This window comes from Tachysurus vachellii, chromosome 3 (genome assembly GCF_030014155.1).
Source record: "Tachysurus vachellii isolate PV-2020 chromosome 3, HZAU_Pvac_v1, whole genome shotgun sequence".
Classification (NCBI taxonomy): Eukaryota; Metazoa; Chordata; class Actinopteri; order Siluriformes; family Bagridae; genus Tachysurus; species Tachysurus vachellii.
In genome coordinates, this window is record NC_083462.1 from 31305595 (window position 1) to 31318861 (window position 13267).

The window sequence follows — 13267 nt, forward strand, 5'->3', positions numbered from 1 at the left end:
GAGGCTTGATGGTAACATGGATTAGTGAAATTTAGGCTTTTTTCTTTTCTTTGGTGAGTTTTTGTGTGTGTGTGTGTGTGTGTGTGTGTGTGTGTGTGTGTGTATGTATATATATATATATATATATATATATATATATATATATACAGTAACTAACAGAAGTGATTACACCACTCACATTTTTTGTAAATAATTTATTATAACTTTTTATGTGACAAAACTGAAGAAATGACATTTTGCTACAATATTAAGTAGTGAGTGTAACAGCTTGTATAACAGTGTAAATTTACTGTCCCCTCAAAATAACTCAACACAATTAATGTCTAAACTGCTGGCTACAAAAGAGAGTAAACCCCTAAGTGAAAATGTCCAAATTGGGCCCAAAGTGTGGCCACCATTATTTTCCAGCACTGCCTTAACCCTCTTGGGCATGGAGTTCACCAGAGTCCTCTTCCACTCCTCCATGACGACATCACAGAGCTGGTGGATGTTCGAGACCTTGCGCTCCTCCACCTTCCCTTTGAGGATGCTCAATAGGGTTTAGGTCTGGAGACATGCTTGGCCAGTCCATTACCTTTACCCTCATCTTCTTTAGCAAGGCAGTTGTCTTCTTGGACTTGGGCATCTAAATATATATATTTATTATACGTTCTGGTGAACAAATATGTGCATTTCTTTTTCTCTTCTTTCTTCCACAGCTATGCATCAATCTGTTTATGTTCAGCACCTTCAATAAAGTGTTTTCTTTTTTATTAACAGTATCTAGTCATTAATTATCGGTTCATTACTGACCGGAATCTAACCCATGAAGCTTTAATTGCTTTTAAATTTCTACTTTGAATGAATTTTCTGTAACTTCAACAGCATGACATTGACTGTTTCTAGAGTAACGGCTCATTTACGCTCGGACGACAGAGGCATCGCGTCAAAGACTAATAAACACGTTTAAAAAATGTTATTCAGTGAATTATTGAAGTGAATATAATTATTGATATGGTGAAGCTTTTATTAAATGCTTATTTAAATGTTTATTAAAAAGATTTACAGCCCTTTGGAACGGTCAGAGTTTTCCAACCTGGGAAAGAGCATTGTGCTGTAACAGGAATGAACTTGTTTCACGGCGACGTTAAACGTCACTAAAATCCGATTAACTGAGGCTGAAATACAGGTTTTTTTCTTTCCTTTTTATTTTGAGCTGCGACGTGTACGTTTACATTTCTAGTACACGTGTATTTAAAAACCCCAGACCCCAGAAGCGCAAAATCTCTCAGAGAGACGACAAATGCTAGCGTAATAAATTCAGATACCTTTATTAGTTATTTTTTGTGCTTTGCCGACGGTTTTTATTGTCTGTTCGAAAACTGTGGCTGTTTAGTTTTGCTTTTGTTTTTCTGTTTTTGTTTTTTTTTTCCTGACTGAAAGGTGTTGAAAAAAACTTTACCCTCACAAGACACCGATTCCCTGTCGGTTTTTGTGTCACATGATTATTCTTGTGTATTTTGTTCTGTAGACACAACTTGGCAACAGACAACATTGTTGGCATGTTTCTACCTTTCCAGTGTGACTGAACCCCTTTTTTTTCCTGTGTTGAAGAAGAAGAAAAAAAAAACCCCCTCTGTCAGCCTGGTGTTGATGATCTTTACATGATGCTCTCTGTTCTGTTTATTAGGTGCTGTTTTAGGGGGAAAAAAGGATATAGGCAAACAAATGTAGAGGGCAGGCGGAGGAACGAACGATCAGTTCTCTGAAATCCTCTTTCTTCGGCCATTTCCTCTCCTGCTCGCTGCCCCTTTATAGCAGGTCTTGGCTGACCCACTTGGCAAAGGTGCCAGCGTTTGGCTCTGAGGCTACAGTAGCTCCAGCGTGCGGCTCGCTGCCAGCTGTGCGGTGAGGCCCGGCACCAGTGGAAAGCAGGTTTTCAGATGTTTTCCGACTCACTGGATCCTTGAAGTTCTCGTTAGACAAAGGAAGCTTTTGTGAGCTCCAGACACGGGGCGTACGGCTCACAGCTCAACCACGGCAGGGTGCAGGGTCCGAGCCGCTGTCGGCGAAAAGCGTCTGAGACTTCAAAACAAAATGGACTCACCTGTATAAAGATTCGAACTAAAATGCTTGCAGTTCTTTTGTGCTTTTTATTTTTTATTTTTTTTTATTTATTTTTTTTAAAAAATCAAATCGATGAAATCGCAAGCACAGGATTTTTCTTTTAAACTCCAGCGATGACTTTCTAGGAGAGCCGTACTGAAGGTTCCACACGCGTGAACCGACTGAATGTGTGTGTGGTGACGTCGCGTGACTCGTCTCAGCCCAAATCTACAGAAAGCCTGCGGTAATTCTGAACAATTGCAAGCTTGATTTTACGTTTACGTTGTTTAGATTGAGAATGCGTACGAAAGCTTTGTCGTAAACACTCGTAATTTATTCAGCGACAGAATATTACCTGCTGTCTATCGCTATGACTGTGTGCTCTCTGAACGGTCTTGTTTCTCTTAAAGCAGACACAGGTCTTCCTGGTTATGAACGCTGAAGAGTTATGAACGCTACATACGTATAAATCTCTTTCAACGAGCTGCCATGTTGCTGTTTATCAGTAACTTCACAGCTCTCAGCCTTTTCACAGCTTGTCACCGTCAGTGTACTCGCACACGTTGTGTGTTCTTCATATGTCTTCGATCTTCATGTGATGAGAGATGAGGTTCTTTGTGCAAACCCACTCAACATGCCGTTTAATCGTAAAGAGCTTTCACACAATCTGGCATTCATTAAAATCCGGTTAGTTAGCAGGAGACGTTTGTATCGTGTAATGCGCCACTAGCCATGAGAGACTGCAGTTTTAATCACAGCGTTCCTCTTCTTCTGCTCAGGAGAACATTGGTGCTCAGAGCAAGATCACGTTTGTTTTGATAGTCTGTGGAGTTGATCAGAAAACACGGACAAGCTCTACATGAAGGTTTTACATAGAAGACATATGAGGTCACTTTCCAACAGTTTATTAAAATCCCAACCAGCTCATTTGCTCATGAAAATGATTTGACACACACATTTATGTCTGAGAGCTCAGACTGGAAGGCGTTTGGGAATGATCTTCCTATTGCACTTTTCCCTGTTGGAATTTAACTCCTTACCAGTGAATGACGTTTAGCAGCTGATGGTGTTTGTCATCAGCGTTGTATAATTTGAATAATTAGCACTGGCTTCTTTGACTAATCCCCTCTCTAAGTGCTTGTTGAGTTGGGTTGGACAGCCTGCTTTACATTTGACATGCCATTTAGCAGACGCTCCTATCCGTCATTTGTTTAGCCGAGCACTTGAGGGTCTTGCTCAAGGGCCCGGCAGTGGCAGCTTGGTGGTCCTGGGATGCTCCAGCCAAGTCGTCCGTAGTTGTACGTTCCATATTCTTCCCATTTTTAAATGATAGTTTAAAGGGATTTTTAAAGGATGTTTCTCTGTGGGTTGCCATATCCATATTTATAACCAAAAGCATGACTGAAACTTTTCCAGAACGTTCTCCTGGACTTGTTTCGAGAGCACATTTGTCCTAATAATGTGGTTTGGTTCTCTAACTCTCGGGCATTCCAGGAATTAGGTGTATTGAGATCAGGCCATGCTTTAATTGCACACAGATTCAACTAATCACGTGATTTCTGAAAGTTGCCACAGAACTAATTTAGGTGTTTCATGCTAGTGGGGGGTTGGGGGTGTGTGTGTGTGAAGACTTGTGATTATATAATTAAACCATTTCCCAAACTATAATACATAGAACTTTTAATATTATTATTTATTTTGTGTAGTTTTATGACGTACTCTAAATGAAGCCTATTTCCGTGTTGTGACATTAGAATATACAAAAACATTCGAGGGTAATATTTATACAGGTCAACAGGTTATCACTCGGCTTTTTCGCAGCATCTGGCATGACCGATTTCGAAACGGAGAACTAATCGGAATCACGTTTCTACCAGAACGTTTGGAAAACCGGACAGTTTCTTTTTTCCTTTGTCCATAGGATGTTTTGCTACTTTATAAGAAGCAAAAACTCTTTTTATTTATATATTTATTTATTTTTAAATTATTTATTTATTGAATTTAAAAAAAAAAAAAAATGTTATGTTGGTGTAGATGTAATTTTGCCATCTCACCGTGGCCAGGATTGTGGAGTAAGTGGTAGTGATTTATGAGTAAAAAGGTGCTTTAGAGGGAACTCCGGTTCTGCTGAGGAAGGAGGCAAACTGAATACCATGGGGAGAGAGAGAGATGGGTAGAGAGAGAGAGAGAGAGAGATGGGTAGAGAGAGAGAGAGATGGGGGAGAGAGATGGGGGAGAGAGATGGGGGAGAGATATGGGGGTGAGAGATGGGGAGGGAGAGAGAGAGAGAGAGAGAGAGAGAGAGAGAGAGATGGGGGAGAGAGAGATGGGGGAGAGAGAGATGGGGGAGAGAGATGGGGAGAGCGAGAGAGAGAGAGAGCGAGAGAGAGAGAGTGCGAGAGAGAGATGGGTAGAGAGAGAGAGAGAGAGATGGGTAGAGAGAGAGAGAGAGATGTTTAGAGAGAGAGATGGGGGAAAGAGAGAGAGAGAGAGATGGGTAGACAGAGATGGGTAGAGGAGAGAGAGAGAGATGGGTAGAGAGAGAGATGGGTAGAGAGAGAGAGATGGGTAGAGAGAGAGATGGGTAGAGAGAGAGAGAGAGAGAGAGAGAGAGAGAGAGAGAGAGAGAGAGAGAGAGAGATGGGTAGAGAGAGAGAGAGATGGGGGGAGAGAGAGAGAGAGAGATGGGGGGAGAGAGAGAGAGAGAGATGGGGGAGAGAGAGAGAGAGATGGGGGAGAGAGAGAGAGAGATGGGGGAGAGAGAGAGAGAGATGGGGGAGAGAGAGAGAGAGATGGGGAGAGAGAGAGATGGGGGAGAGAGAGAGATGGAGAGAGAGAGAGAGAGAGATGGAGAGAGAGAAAGAGAGATGGAGAGAGAGAGAGAGAGAGATAGATGGGGAGAGAGAGATAGAGATAGAGAGAGATAGATGGGAGGAGAAGGGAATTTCTCCTGTGGAGGAATTCAGTGCCTATTTTTACCCCGCTGGTGTGAGCGGTTGCTATGGTATTGCCGACAGGCACCGTTGTCATGGCGCCGTGCATACAGAGCTGCACTGAGGATTCGTGTCAGACTGACTCAAGTACTCAGAGCTTCACTGACCTACATCTGAGAATCAACCCCCCACCCATCACCACACACACACACACACACACACACACACACACACACATCCAGAGAGCTTGCAGAGACTTGCAGTGACTGAGGAAAATGAAAATGCTCAGGGTGTGTAGTATTTATCAAGCCTAATGACAGCGAAGTGGTATGAAGCAGATATGTGGTGATTAAATAGTTCCTGCAACCTTTGAGCCATTGTCTGTAAATGTGTGAGTGATGCATGAGTGTCGCCGTGTGTGTGTGTGTGTGTGTGAGACAAAGGAGGGACGATTATTTGTAAATGTGGCTTTCTTTGATGTGGTCATGAGGTTATTCTAAACCAGGAAAATTCGTTGCCGTGGAGACACGGCATAACCGCCGAATCTCATACCGTCCTCTTAGTAAAGGTACAGAATGTGAGAGGCTTTAGGTGTGTTTAGGTTTCTTTTGTGTTGCTGTGCCTCACGAAGGAATGTCGCTGCTTCAGAGAGAAGTGGCTCAGGCTGTCTCACTGTTGAGTGGAGATTAGATCTCAGAGAGAAAGAGGGCGGCGCGCGGCAGAGGAAGGAAAGTAGGTCATTGGGTCAGCGGGTCAGTGAAGCATTCGGTGACATCACAGTTACAAAACCACAGCGCACTCACACACTGCTCTCACCACAGCAACTCACGCCTCGTTTCTCCTTTCTCTTTCTCACCCTCTCCGTCACAGGCGTCACTTTTCCGTCTACCAGAAACGCACCAGATATTTATTTACCGTCTTCCTCCTTCCCTGATTTCCTTAACTCGGACACCTCGGCTTGTGTGCGTGTCTCGTCTCACAGATCGTCAGTATTAGTGTAGAAGAGCATGTACGCAAACACCGCACTCGTTTAACACCGTAGGCTTCTTGCTTACATGTTCCAGCTGAGTCCGTGTGAACTTTAACACTATTCCGCCAGCTGTAAAAGCATTTCGGAAATCTTGTTCGGGGCTAAATTGACGGTTTGCTTCGTCTTTAAGCGCCGTGAATAACGTCACGCAATTTGATCGTACATCTAAAGACAGGTTTACGTGGGTGTCTTTAGGAATGTGTTTGTGTATGTAGCTGTCGTTCTTAATGAGCTTCAAGACAGATGGGTAATGATGATAATAATAATAATAATAATAATAATAATAACAAAAAGAACAGGTTTCTGCTCTGTGATAATTGTTGAAGCTGCTTCCTACTCTGTTGCCCTTGATGAGCACTTTTTATTGAATGTAAACTGATTGAGATTCCCGCTAGGAGGTAGAAGGCGAGGTAGGCTGTGCTTTTACTGGAATTTGTGTTACACGTTTTTACGTCAGCTTATTCAGGCTAACCTGCTGTGTTGTTAGAGCTGAACAGTAATTTATGTCCTTTTTTTTTTTTCTTCAAAATCTGTCTCTTAAAACCAGGGAACCAGCTAACCAGGGAAGATTGGTGCATGTTGATGATCTTTTTGTTTTCAGAAAGTGATTTCTATCTTCAGGGAAATCTGAGATTTATTTATTTATTTAGTGGCTAGTAGAACCATTTTAACCGATCCATTCAGATCCATTACACCAAATCTCGGAAATACTACCAGAGTTGTATCGAATGAAACGACTCATTGGCTGTATACAAAACGCTCTGAACCTGGTCCAGCACTGGTTCGCGTGATTTGACACCTTCCTCAATTCTACACGTTTTAGAGAAATCAGCATAGCCGTAGACGATTCAAGGAGTAATTGAACAGAGCTTCACTCTGTTGGAGAGGAACTTCACTCTTTACTATTGTATGCATAAAGTTAACATTAACACATTGACGACGTTCAGCTGTCACGAAGATCTGAACCAAGGAAGAACCTTTTTTTTTTTTTTCTTCTCTTGAGTCTAACCTGTCCCAGTTTTTCTGAGGTGATATTGTGATATCGAGGTGGTTGTTTTTTTTTTTTAACTCCTAGAAAATGAAAAACAGGTCGGTTGCTTCATTACGTTTTTAGTTCATTTTAGTGAATGTGTGCCATTTTCAGGCCTGATAGAGGGATTATGAAGGGACTAGGACTAGATGGAGAACTCTGAGAAAACCATGTAACTCCTGTTCTTTCTTTTGTGTGAGGATGTTTGTTGGGAGAAGATTGTGTTAAGAAGTGTTAGACTGGTGTGTATGAGGGTGTATCCTCTAACAACTACACACACGTGCTGTATAGGATTGCATGGATGGTGTAACAACGTGAAGGTTAATTTAAATGATGTGTGTTTTTTTTTTTTTCACATTTTTCAGAGTGACAACACTAATCTGAGGAGTTACACCAAAAGGAAACATATCTGAAGTCATAGCATACGTAAGTGTGTGTGAGCTCCTCTACCTCCCTCACGGTTTTTCAAGCAGAAATGTGGCTTGTCGGTTATTTATTGTCTCTGTACAGCTCACAGGAGGAGTTTGCTGCTGACATGTGTGTTCACCCTCCTTGGAAAACTCACAGCCCAAAAAGAACACGGTGGTCTTCATCTTGAGAGGAGCTCCTCATTCTGGCTATGTGTACAGGACTGGAGGTCGGTTTGGCTTCAGAATGAAACCGAGGCCACGCTCAGGCCCGGTACCCACACCTGCCTGGGGTGATCTGCTGATCTGATCACAAGCGGACGACCATTAACAACGCCCTTTTACATGAGCCTTAACACTTCTCCACTGACTGACTGTGATCGTACTTCTTCAATATCACATTGACCACAAGCTTCTTTAACGTTACTGGTGAGGTGGGTAACAGTTTTCATTTACACTTATCCCTTATCTCAGTTTTTTTCCCTTCCAATTGGTACTTTTAGGTTTATTACCTGACCTGCTTTCACCCAGCACACGATTTTATGTGTATGTATTTACACACCAGCTTTTTAATTCATTCATTTATTTATTTTTGGTGTAAATTGAGGTCAGAGCACAGGGTCAGCCATGTCTCATCCCTGGTGCAGAGAGGGTTAAGGGCCCTGACCTTCTGATCATCGGCCCAGAGCCTTAACAACACTAATCGAGTCAGAACTAAAAATGAATCTGAAGCATCCAAGGTATTTTTTTCTTGCTTAAGGGCCTTGCTCAGGGGCCATTAACCCTCAATTGCTCAGCTGTCTAAAATGAGATCAATTGTAAGTCGCTCTGGAAAAGGACGTCTGCTAAATATCCGAACGTCTCTTTGTAACAGATGCAGTGTTATTTGTGTGATATTTTAAATGAGTTATTTCCTTAATAAGATGTTATTTGGATGAGTAACAATACTGTGGATATACTGTAGAACGCATCGTGACGCACAGTATTTACATTCACATTACACACACACACGCGCACACACACACACACACACACACAATGTAATCAGTTCACCTGAGATAGATGTTAACATGATCTGAACAGGTCATAAAGGTTTTTCAGATAAACTCTCATGCAGTTTCACCTATGATTTTTCTCTCTCTCTCTTTTCTTCAGGTTCATGTACAAATGTCTACCTCACGCTTAAAGCTCCTCCGTGTCCCACTGCAGCCCTGATTACACTTCAACATGACCTCCAGCATAGACCGGTGAGTCCTTCATTTCATGACAATTGGCAGAAAAAGAAGTCGAGCAGGAAAAATAAGTCGAAGAGAGATGAGCTGTGTGAAATCGTCCCCTGGCCATTGTGCTGTACCCAGAAAGCTTTGCACGTGAGCACAAATGGCACAGTAACCTCGTTCGTGCCTGCGACTGCTTACAGCTGTCCTTCTCTTTAATGTGAGCCTTCGCTCAGTTGCTATGGAAACGGTTTGTAGGCAGGCACTGCAAGCAGGGACTCTCTCTCGCCTGGTCAAGCCTGGTATGTATGTGAAAGCACCAGGGCTGATCTCTTTCCTGCAGGATTTTATTGTAAGGGAAAAGACACTTGCTGAACTGGAGAGCGGGAGAAGGTAGTCATCTCCGTCTCGGATTTTTCCACCCAATGGCCACGGCATATCTTCACACGGATGTTAAAAGGCTTGGCCGCGTATAGCGCCAAGTAATCATCCCACGTTGCAGTGGATTACGAGATTTAGAGTTCTCTCGTGTATTTTTCACTATGCTTTTGAAAACCAGACTTTAAAAATAGAGCAGTAATCTGATTGGACGGCAAGAGCGCTGATATTTAGTACACACACACTGTCCACTTTATTAGGAACAGCACCGTTTCTGAAATACTCCAGTCAGCCCATCTGGTACCAACATGTCAAAGAGATGACACTTTTTGGATTCTGGTGTTTGAACTGAAACTCTTGACACGTCCCGGCATGATATTTTGTTATGCATTGTCCGGCTGCTACATGATTGGCTAATTAGATAACTGCATAAACGAGCAGGTGTAATTGGTATAGCAGAATAAAGGCCTTTATTTTTGTCACATATTCATTACAGCACAATGAAATTCTTTCTTCCATATCCTAGCTTTAGAGGTTGAGGTTAGAGCACAGGGTCAGCTATGATACAGCGACCCTGGAGCAGAGAGAGGTAAGGGCCTTGCGCAAGGGCCCAACAGTGGCAGCTTGTCAGCACTGGGGCTTGAATCCTGATCTTCAGACCAACAGCTCAGAGCTTTAACCACTTGAGGCACCGTTGCTCCACTTTGTATCACTTCACTTTACTCTCAGCATACATTTTTGATTCTAGGAATAGTTTGTGACAAGGAAAATGTCAGTCAGTCTGAGCATGAACAGACTACACACAACGATCCGTGGCTTCTTTGGGAACTATTTTCGTTGCCAGAGCATTTATTCGTATCGTGTCTGAGCTTGTTTTAGTTCACTGATATTCATTTCTAGTTCATAGAGCTGTTGTATAAAAGCACTATCGCACCAGTGTCATGCGGTAATTATCGTGCGTTATTGCTTACATATAATGAACAGGTCGTGGTTTCTGACGCAGCACTACATTCCCAGGAAGAAAGCTCTTCTTCCTGCTTATCTTTCCTGATAGCACAAAGTACACATAAACACGTGTGTAAAGTTGGTCTGTTTGGATGACCAGGAAAGTGCTTATTGATCTTATCAGTTCCTCTACGTGTCTAAATAATGGCGTTTAGACAAGAACAGTAAATCTTATTAACATTATACCATTACTAATATTCCCCACGTACGCTCTCTTGATACATGTGATGCTTTAGGTTGTTTCCGCTAGTTTCAGTAGTCGACTGCTGTGTTTTGTGTTTGTGTAACAGGTTTAGTTGTTGAACGTCCTGCAGGACTGGTGAGACGTGCTGTAACGGCAGGCCGACATACACAGGAAGGCGTGTAGGGATTATTTGGCCGTACTGTACACAGTATATGTTAATTAACATGACTTCTGCTCAGGCGTAAATATAACATTCAGCTCAACACATGACTAGTTACAGTAGCTCGGTTTATCATAATGCTAAGAAATCCGCTATTAGTAACAACTCATTTGTTGGGATTTCATGACCACTCCTGTGCTTCTGCTTACACTACAGTGGAGTTTATAACTAAGACTCGGCGACGACTCAGAGTCGTCTCACTGTATCAGCCTGCTTCAGAGCCCTGCTATATTGTAGGGGTGAAGGTGAGTGTGTTATTGTCATCACTGTCACTATCAGGGTTAATGATTAGACCTCCTCAGCCTCTGTTGCAGGGTGAGGTGAGTAATAGGAGCTGCTAATCATTACTATCGCCTCTAATGCCTTTATTACCGACTCTCTGTTGACTTGTTTATCGTCGGACTTTCTAATGCGAAACGATGATAGATGTTCTGAAAACCACGCACGCCGCCTCAAGTGTGATCAGACATCAACCAGATCCTGACGTGAGAGAAAATATATATCGTATGTTTTGACAATGATTATAATTATTATAAATAAATAAATTAATACATTTATATTATAATAAAATAAAATTAATTGAATTAAAATTCATTTAATTTAATTAATTTAATAAAATTAATATAATAAAATAAATAATAAATAAATAAATATAAACAAACAAAACAAACAAAAAAGCATCTGTGTGTAAATTTACGCAAAAAAAACCCCAAAACACATCTTCATGCTAGTTCACACATGAAAGAACTGTTGTTGAGTTATATTATTAGCATTAATTAAATGTATGAAAACTGTAGAAAGCGAGCCAACAAACCCGTGTGCCAGTCTTGAACTGGCAACGGCAGAGCAGCAAATCAACTGTTTGTCCAGCTGACTGTAGTCTCTTTAATGCTCCGCTGTTATTGAAATATTGTACAAACTCGAGCTTTTAGCCGGAGAGATCGTCACACAGCAGCCGGACAGAAACGGAGGTCTGATGAGCAAGACTGAGGAAAATGTCTGAGCAAAAAGGAATCACAAGAGGCTTTAGATGTGATGACAAAAGTTGACTAAAGGAAATGTTTCCCGGATTGTGAGGAAAGCTGAAGTAAGTCACAAGCAGAGTCTTTTCAATGGCATTAAAGGAAAGGAGAAATGCCACAAGATTTCTAACACCAGTTAAACCATTCTAACTGTGGGTATAAACCACGAAGGTATCTGTTACGACCCCAAATGGTGTTTAGGGGTATGGTTGGGATGTAACAATATGAAATGATTATAAAGTTAGATTTCTGGTGTGTATGTGGCAATCAACGACAAGGACAACGAATAGTGGGCAAAACCTCTCTATTATCATACAAGTGGTGGTGACAAAAGTGGTAATATGTATGACATCTACAGAAACAAGATAAAAAACACAAAGGGGAAAAGAGCCATGAGCGGTGCCAAAACAAAGAAATTAGCAAAACAAAACTGCGCTAGCTTGAACATAACCCTCTAACCTGAACTACAAAGAAAAGTAATAAAAAGTAATAATCTTCAGCGTCGATGACGCCCTAACTAACCTATACTTCCTATCCAAACAAAAGATACAGAGGGTGGCACGCGCTCCTACCCTAGTGTGTCTAATACAGAAAAGCTTACCTACGTGTTGCACAATGTCACGTGACGTACTCACCTGTCCAGTTTTCCCCAAAATAAAGTCAAAAAGTCATATCCACAAAGCGAAGAAACACAAGCATCCAGATGCAGAACGAGTGACTAACAAGTCACATGCACAAAGTGACCCTCGAGTCACATGCACAAAGTGACCCTCGAGTCACATGCACAAAGTGACCCTCGAGTCACATGCACAAAGTGACCCTCGAGTCACATGCACAAAGTGACCCTCGAGTCACATGCACAAAGTGACCCTCGAGTCACATGCACAAAGTGACCCTCGAGTCACATGCACAAAGTGACCCTCGAGTCACATGCACAAAGTGACCCTCGAGTCACATGCACAAAGTGACCCTCGAGTCACATGCACAAAGTGACCCTCGAGTCACATGCACAAAGTGACCCTCGAGTCACATGCACAAAGTGACCCTCGAGTCACATGCACAAAGTGACCCTCGAGTCACATGCACAAAGTGACCCTCGAGTCACATGCACAAAGTGACCCTCGAGTCACATGCACAAAGTGACCCTCGAGTCACATGCACAAAGTGACCCTCGAGTCACATGCACAAAGTGACCCTCGAGTCACATGCACAAAGTAACTAACAAATTGGGATACATGAACAGTCTGACATACTAAAACCCGAATGCCCAACAATAGAGCCCTCTAACCAATTAGCACACATCTTCTTTCTCCTTCTGTTTCTGTCTCTGTTTCTGATTCTAATCCTGATTCTGATTCTGGTTGATTGGTGGATCGACGGGTGATGTCACACAGGATAATGAAGATTGACAGATGTCGTCCAATGGTAGGGATCAGAAAAGATAGATAGTGGAGCAAAGAGAGAGAGAGAGAGAGAACAAGAACAAACAAAACAGCAAATACACAAACATAGTTCGTAACAGTATCTAAAAACAGATAAATGTGTTTTAACTTGAGCGTTAAAATGCTTTTGAGTTTGACGGCAGTCCCTTGCTAGACCTGGGAGGGAGGGAAGGAGGGCAAGTTCCTCCTTTTTTTAAAATCGAATCTAAGACGCAGTAAACAATAATTACAAACTTTCACAATTTAAGTAAGGATTTAAACCAACTCCTGAAAAATAACCCCACACCATAATCCCCTTCACCATACATTACACT

General features: G+C 42.1%; 1 protein-coding gene across 2 annotated transcripts in view; it reads left to right on the forward strand.

Moving 5' to 3' along the window:
* The window catches only part of clocka (clock circadian regulator a), a 59135-nt gene that overhangs the window by 13405 nt on the left and 32463 nt on the right, over window positions 1-13267 (forward strand). For both annotated transcript variants that reach the window (XM_060866769.1, XM_060866770.1), the window contains exons 2-4: window positions 7444-7504; window positions 7589-7919; window positions 8641-8732. In XM_060866769.1, the coding sequence (XP_060722752.1) occupies window positions 8713-8732 (20 nt within the window). In that variant the 5' untranslated portion in view covers window positions 7444-7504; window positions 7589-7919; window positions 8641-8712. The remainder of the gene's footprint in view (window positions 1-7443; window positions 7505-7588; window positions 7920-8640; window positions 8733-13267) is intronic.